This window comes from Lichenostomus cassidix, chromosome 2, assembly GCF_008360975.1.
Source record: "Lichenostomus cassidix isolate B80296 chromosome 2, HeHo_3.0, whole genome shotgun sequence".
Lineage (NCBI taxonomy): Eukaryota > Metazoa > Chordata > Aves > Passeriformes > Meliphagidae > Lichenostomus > Lichenostomus cassidix.
The window spans coordinates 32,281,634-32,289,349 of NC_139482.1; the positions used below are offsets into that span (position 1 = coordinate 32,281,634).

At 38.3% G+C, this 7,716-nt stretch overlaps 1 protein-coding gene across 8 annotated transcripts in view; it reads left to right on the forward strand.

Annotated features, from left to right (window-relative positions):
• Positions 1–7,716, forward strand: part of PALS2 (protein associated with LIN7 2, MAGUK p55 family member) — a 61,995-nt gene extending 54,279 nt beyond the window's left edge. For all 8 annotated transcript variants that reach the window (XM_085050946.1, XM_085050940.1, XM_085050939.1 and 5 more), the window contains one exon: positions 854–7,716. In XM_085050946.1, the coding sequence (XP_084907072.1) occupies positions 854–1,030 (177 nt within the window). In that variant the 3' untranslated portion in view covers positions 1,031–7,716. The remainder of the gene's footprint in view (positions 1–853) is intronic.

Here is a 7,716-nt window from a genome sequence, read left to right on the forward strand (position 1 = left end):
ATGTCATTTAAAGTATTATGGTCTGCTTGTTAGTGGGTCTGGCTGCATTATTTCTAGCATCCTAACCCATTCCATTACAAAAATTCTGGCTCTTGTGGTCATCCATTTACTTGTCTCCTTCATTTACTGTGAAGAAAAGGCTATTGACAAACTTAGTTTTTCATTTTCGCTTTTATATTGACAGCTGTATCAGGACTTGAAAATATTAAATAAACATTGTAAAAGGGGACAAATCTCATAACTGCTTACAAAAAAAACTGCTGTTGTGCAAAAATGGAAAGGAATTTTTAAAGAATGTAGGACTAGCAAAACAAAAAAAGTGCTCAGAGGCACTTTATAAAGGCTTCATAATGTAGGAATATAAATTTCCTGCATATTTTGCAGCTCATGTCAGGACTACAATAATGCAGTAGTTTACAAATGAGGGACTGGTGGTGTCAGGTGAGCAAGTCTAGAATGTTGTCTCTAAGAGCCATAAGGTATTCCAGAGCTTTATTCTGCTAGAAGTTGTCTTTCATTTCACACTAATTTAAAGTCCTGGATTTTTGGTGCCTTCTGTGGAAATAAAAGGGACACAAATATATTTACAAAACTGATCGACTCAGGCATTGCTAAAGCATTAATTTTATTCTGGTTGGATCATCAGTTGCCCATACAAAGTGATTAACTGCACATTGTGCACAGCAGCCCAAGTTCACATGCTTTTATAGATTCTCTTCAAAATTTCAAGACTGGCAAAGTTGCAGTATGTACTGAAGGGATCTTCTTCTGTGTCTGGATGTATTTGTCAAGCCTTATCTTTAAATCTTCAGTAAGATTTAGACTCAGTAATCCTTTCAAATTTCTTCCACAGGACACTGATCTGAAAAAAACAGTGGATGAGAGTGCCCGGATCCAGCGAGCCTACAACCACTACTTTGACCTGACCATTGTCAATGACAACCTGGACAAAGCCTTCGAGAAGCTGCAAACAGCCATCGAGAGACTGAGGCTGGAGCCACAGTGGGTCCCCATCAGCTGGGTCTATTGAGGTGTTCCAACAGGAGCTTAAGTAACAAATAAAGTCAACAGCAGCAAATGTGACATGTAGATACTGATGATAACCTACAGCACCTGTGCATTTTTACTCTGTGTATATTCAAAAGTACACTGTTCGGAATTTTTATAAAAATGTTGAAGAGAAAGTGTACTTAAATATGTAATTTATTTTAATTTTTCTAACTTTTTACAGATAACCTTTCTATTCATATCACATGAAGGAAATGCGTTTAAGCATTTTTCTATGTTTTGATTTAGTACCTTTGCCTTTTTCATCTAAGAAACTTTCAGTCATTCACTTCAACATTTACATCTTGGTCTTACATTTTCACTGTGATTAAAAAAAAGATACTTGAAACAATTTTTGTAAAATTTGTTAATGTCAGTGTTTAACTGATCAAAAGTCTATAGCTCTTATTAGAAAAGAACACTAATTTCCTTGGGTATTTTTTTCTTCTTTAAAAAAGAATAATTTTGTGGGAGCAGGAATTTTAAATATTAAAAGCAGTAACAAAAACACAGGTCCATTGCTCCAGCTACTTTCAGCTTAATGTTGGTGCATTCCTGATGTTTCACAAGTTCTTGATATCTCTTGATTTAGATAACTTTTGTGTAGGTTCCCTTATATCTGTCTCCTAAAATAACATAGAGCAATACCTTGCAAGCTGCTTATTAGGCTTTCTTGGGAGCCAACCTGTTAGCCCATTACAGTTGAAGTACTGACATTAGAAAGTCATATGCAAGGTAATTCAGTGCAATTTGAATAATGGTGAAGTAGCTTGAGAGAACCTGATAATGTGGAGCCTTGTAGGTGACACTTAATGTTGAGGACTATTTATTCACACTTGTGAAAACACATTGCTTAAAAAAAAAAAAAAAAGGCATTTTCTTTTCTTTTCTTGGGACATTGTTCTTTATTTGTATAGTGATCTGTGGCTTCATTTCCTGTGATGTCTAGCTGGGTTCTAAATTATCTTTTAAATATTTGTGTGCGATCAACTGCTGTATTTTATGAGTGTTGTGTAATGGCATTTCTGTGCTTTTTCTTACATTGTTTTTAATTGCATTTTTCATTAGATAGCTTGTGAATTGGAAGCTTCCTGCTAAAAAGCAATGTTGTTTATAAGTTTTTTGGTTTACAATCTACTTCCCTTTTAGTGACAGTTCTCCCCTAAGTAGGCTCATTGATATAATTTGTATTAGGTTCAGGTTCATCGATCAAAACTTAAGCTGATGTAAAGTTCTGCCTAATGAGAACAGAAGGAAAATACAGCTTGTTGCTCAGATGAGCTCTTTTTGTGACCATGTTTTATATGACAATGTCAGCTGTTGTATATAGTCACATTCACCATCACATACGGGTTCGGTGTCTAAACTGAAGTCATCTGTTTAATTTCTCTTCCATCTGGTGACAGGCACCTGGCTTCTGGATTCTTTTGCAACACCAAAGTGTGACACGGAATGCTATCAAAAGGCATCTTCCTCAGAACTATTTCTGGAGGAAGACAGGCTTAGACACTAAAACAGCATTGCTTCCTGGGGCTCTCAAAAGACTTTCATGTGCACAAGGAAAAGAAAAAATGCAGTTGATGCAGTATTGGAAAACTGTTCAAAAAAACTCTCAAAACACCCGTATACAACAGATGGTTTTTACACAGCCTGTAAAGTTGGTTGCTGTGGGGGAAGAGGGGCAGAGGGGACTTGAAATCCCAGTGTGTGGAAAACGTTAGTTAAACTTATTTTTAGCACAGGAAATCTTTTTGGCTCTTGAAACTGAGATTTCAGTCTTTTAGAAGGAATATGAACTTCTCTAAGGAAAATTTGTACCACTGCTTTGTTTTATTGTTATGCTTTCCAGGATGTGTTTTCTCTGGTTTTGTTTAAGTTTGGCAGAGCTCTTAAATGTGGCACCAGCATGGGACTTTTAGTTTTCTTTCCCAGGAGACACATTCTGTGATCCTGTTGCTCAGAGGCTGCTTTGAGAAGTGGATTGAGTGTTTGTGTGTAGCAGCAAATGATAGTGGGGCTGTTGCTTGGCTATTTCAGTGGTTTGCTTTTTGGCACTCTATGCTGAACATGACTGATCTGTGTTTGTATACTGTGTCATGGGAGACCTCCATATGCTGTAAATAAGATGTGCTTTCTGGACAGATAAGATGCCTTTTCATTATGAGTTAGAAATATACTCTTATTTGTGATGCCAAAAGTGGGCTGAGTTCACTCTTCCCTAATGAATGGAATGAGAAGATTCTTCAGTTTACACACCACAGTACTTCATATTGCAAACATCACTTACTTCCATCTTTTTTTCCATAAATTTACTGAACCAAACACATGAAGCACAGACACCAAGGTTTAGTCAGGAAAGCCTCTCTGCTCATTCTGTTTCCATCCCAGGGAGGATACTGTAAAGAGAACATCCCTAGTTAGTAATCTCCAGAATAGCTATGTATTTGCTAAAGCCTAAAGCTTTAGTGTTTGCTACAGGTTGACATCATGTGCTTAAACCAGGCAGTGGATCTTTGTGGCTGAGCTTTGGGTGGTGTTGGGGTAGATGGCAGTGAGCAATTCTGCAGTGCAATTCTGAAGCAGGAAGAGAAGGTGGCTTGCTTGGGTTGGCATCATGTGGAAGCATCTGCAGGCTTGATTTGGATGTCAGCATGCTGGGCTGTGAGGGGAAAACAACCCAAGCTAAAACACCACAGCCTGTGTGTCTGTCTGTTAAATCTTGAGGGTTCACACTGGTGTGTTTAATGGTGAGAGGGGTTGGTTTGTTTCTTTGCAGTAGTTTTGGGTTTTGGCAAAGTCAAATTTTCATCAGATACTCGGCTTAGTTTGTCCCTACTGGGTAGGATGACTGAAATGAGAGTAACAGTTACTATTTTTGAAAAAGAATGTTCTTGGAGGTTCTTGAAATGCTGGTGCCATTTCAGTCACATCCACAGTAGTGATAGTCCCTACCAGCCAGGGTGTGCTAGATCAGCTATCAGACACAGGGCTGTACATTGTGCAATTAGGGGAGAAAGACACTAGGAAAGGCTCATTTTGAGCAAGTGAAAACATTTCATAGAACACCTGTTGGAAGTATTTTGGAGGAGTTAAAATAACTGGCATTTCATGTTATCTCATTTTGTTCTAAACATTCATTTTCCAGATACTAACAGGAAAACTTTACATTGACTGTTAAAGATTACAATAGGTGTGTCTGAGCGAGGTGAAGATGCTGCTAAATGTTTAAGATATGTGGTATGTATCACAAGATAAATATTTAAGTAGTTTAGAAGAGTAAATTATCAAATAGTTGTCTGTGTATATGTATGTATGTGGATGGTAAAACAAAAAATGCTCACGTCGGTTATCACATTACTAAGCTATCATGACTTAATCCAGAAATGTACCTGCATGTGAGACTTTAGAACTGGTACACTTCTCTACCTGGTTTATTGTGTTTACTAATGTATATTTTTCTAAATATACAGATATTTCAGTCTAAAAGAATTCTATATTTATCTGTAATTTCTATCTGTTTCGGACAGTGCATGAGGTGCTGTAAAATTCTGTACATATAGAGACTTATAGAAGAAACACTGTAGTTGCCCTGTGAATGAAAAGTTATACATAGAAGTACAGTCAGTATGCCAAGACCTTTAAGTTATTTTCCTGAATTCACCAAAAATTCACTTAAGCGCGCACCAGTCTCAACTTTCCTGTAAATACTGTGGTGCATGTGTACCCAGGTAATTACCTTGCTGTCTTTAAATGTTATAGCAGGTCTGCTTTAGGTTCTGCATCGTGTGACAAGTTTTATAAAAAAACTTGGGATAATTATAATGGAATATGTTATTTTGCATAAATTTATAAAGGTCTTTCAAAATGTTCTGCAAATATACAGCAAAGGTAAACATGGAGCAGAATCACAGATCTTTGTAGGCAAGGAAAATCGAGTTCATAACCAATGCAGTCTCTGTGACTTGTGCCGTGTTCTTGGATCAGGGCAGCTTTGTGTGCTTAGTTGTACAAAAGCTTTGTGGAGCAGGATGACAGATCAGCTCATCGCTTTTGAATTTGTGTTTATATAAACCGTCACATCTTGGCTAAGCTCAAACTGTGACATTTATTTTCTCATCCTCTGTACTCACTGTATCTTCAAAAATTATACCTAAGTGACTTGCTGTACAAACTGCCTGCAGCTCAGTGCTCAGGAAGTTACCTGGGTTTGGTTTTGTTTTGAAGAGGGTGATTCAGCTAAGAAATAAGAAACTTCTTTTGCTTTGAAACACAGAAATCCCTGGCTAGGTACCCTCTTGAGCCCAGCTGGTCTCTGCTCTGCTCTGCTCAAGGACCAGTGGAAAATGATCAAGCAGAGCACTTCAGTGATCAGAAACTGGGTTCTTACCTGTCCTTACGCATGAGCCAATATCGTGAACATAAACCTCCTTCACGTACCCCGTGGTTTCTCATCCAGGCTTCCTGTAGCTCGCTTCTCCACTCACACTGAACCTTGAGGCTGTGTCCCAGTGTATGGACAGTTCCTCCTGCAGTGGCTGCCCCACTGCCCGTTGTGCCTGAGGGTGCAGCTCTCAGACAACCAGCAGCTGGAGCTCTGTCACATGTCATGCAGATCTGCACAGGCTGTTTGCTTCATGCGGGGTCTCCTGCCTCACCAACATTCCAAAGAGTTCAAGTACCACATTGTTATTGCCAAACTTCATGATGCTACTTTTGCAAAAGTGGTGAGATCATTTTATTGGTGTCTGTGTAGTGGGTACTGGATCAAAGACTTGTAGTCTGCTGGGCCTCTTGCCTTAAATACCCCTCAGCTCCCAGCACCCTCCTCTCCCTGCAATAAAAACCTCTCCTGGGCCACTGAAGGGTTTCTATCCTTAAAGGTACTTTAATTTACTTTTTCTGGTGGACTGGTGTGACTGACGGAGCTGAAGTGAAGTCCTGGCCTTTCTCTTTTTTTTCCCTAGATTTCTTCTTTTTTGGCCTGTCCTTATTTTTCACTTATGTTTAACAGGCTTACAATGGGAATTGTCTGGAATTCTCAACTTGCGTCTTGTAGAGGAAACAGTAGTTAATATGAACATCAGCATTTAGGACTGGTATAACTTACTGGTTTTAGGCCCAAGACAGAAAACTAAAAATAAAAATAGAAAACATTTGTAAAATAACCAGTTTTGGTTATTTTTACAGGCAGCTTTGGCTTCTAGTCATATTAAAAGCGTACTTGTGCACATACACACACACATACATATATATAAATAAAACTTAGGAGTAAATGCTGCAAGTAATCCAGGCAGTGTCTACTAATGTACCTGAATTTTCTGCAGTGGGATACTATTCCACAGTCACATTTTCAACTGCTGAATTCTCAGTTCCTTTGCTGGTACTGCAGCTGGGATTTACTGGTACAAGCTTAAAAACAAACCCCAGCCTGGTGAAGGCTGTTAGGCAGTTTCACCTACAAATAGAATTTATTCAGCAGGGGTTCAGCAATATTTATATTTTATAGAATAAATGACACTTGAAGTAAATGAATTTTACTCTCGGTATTTGGAAGTGTTTCTTGTGCTCATTGGGTATGGAGTTCCTTTTGCTGCTAGGACAGTGGTCAGGTAACTAGTTAAAGTAGTCCTGGGAACACTTTCTCTCATTTAGCCTTTTCCCTTTCATGTCGCTAGCTCCATGCTAATTGCTTCTCCACACAATTTTGGCTCTTTTCATGGCTGAGCCAACTGTTGTTTTCTCCACAAGCAGCCAACATTTACCTGAATACAGTAGAGCCTCTTCCAAAAACCCAACCTCTCCATTACCTGACCTCTCATGTGATCCATAGCACAGAGCAAAATGAACGGCGCTACTTTGTACAGGCAAAAAAAGGTTTTGACTGATTTCTCTTGGTTTAGGTCTTGTACACAATTATGTATGGAGATAACTGTTGAAATATATTTTTCCCCCTAGGAAAATGCATGTTGAGCATACCTTCCCTGCCCCCCATACGCTGCCCACGTGTAACATTTGTGCACTGTGGTGTGAGGAGGGGAACTGCTTCTGTGGGGTTTAAAACACAAGAAAGTTTGCTGCTCCCACCCCACACCAGGCTAAGAACTGTAGGATCTTGGTTGTGTTTGGGTTTAAATGTGTATTAGAACTCTCTCACCGTGCATTTCCTTACCTTGCTTTGTCTCACAACTGGTTTTGCCAGTTGGAAGCTCTCATGGTTTTCTGTTTTGTTTTTTTGGGGTTTTTTTTAATTTCTACAGAATATTAAATTAACCTAGATTTGACATTTGTAAAACTTTCAAAACTGCTCTCCTGTAAAAAAATAGTTTTAGTTAAAAACTTCCTACAAGAAAAATCTTAACTATTAGCTAAACTTTTTAATGTAAACCTGGAAATTATTTAGTACCTAATTGTTTGACTACAGTACTGTAGAGCAGGCCTAGGATATGGGACTTGTTAGCATTGTGACTTCATACTGATAAAGTCAGCTACTATGTGGGATGTTTTTAAATTGTGATTTGTTTTCTAAGACCCCTCCCCTTGTCTTTTTCACAGCTAATATTTTCACAATAAACACAGCCAAACATAAAAATGTTAATGTACAAATGATGAAATTCTGTTAATTCCCAACAAAATATTTTTGTATATAATAAAGATTTAATATTGAAAAAA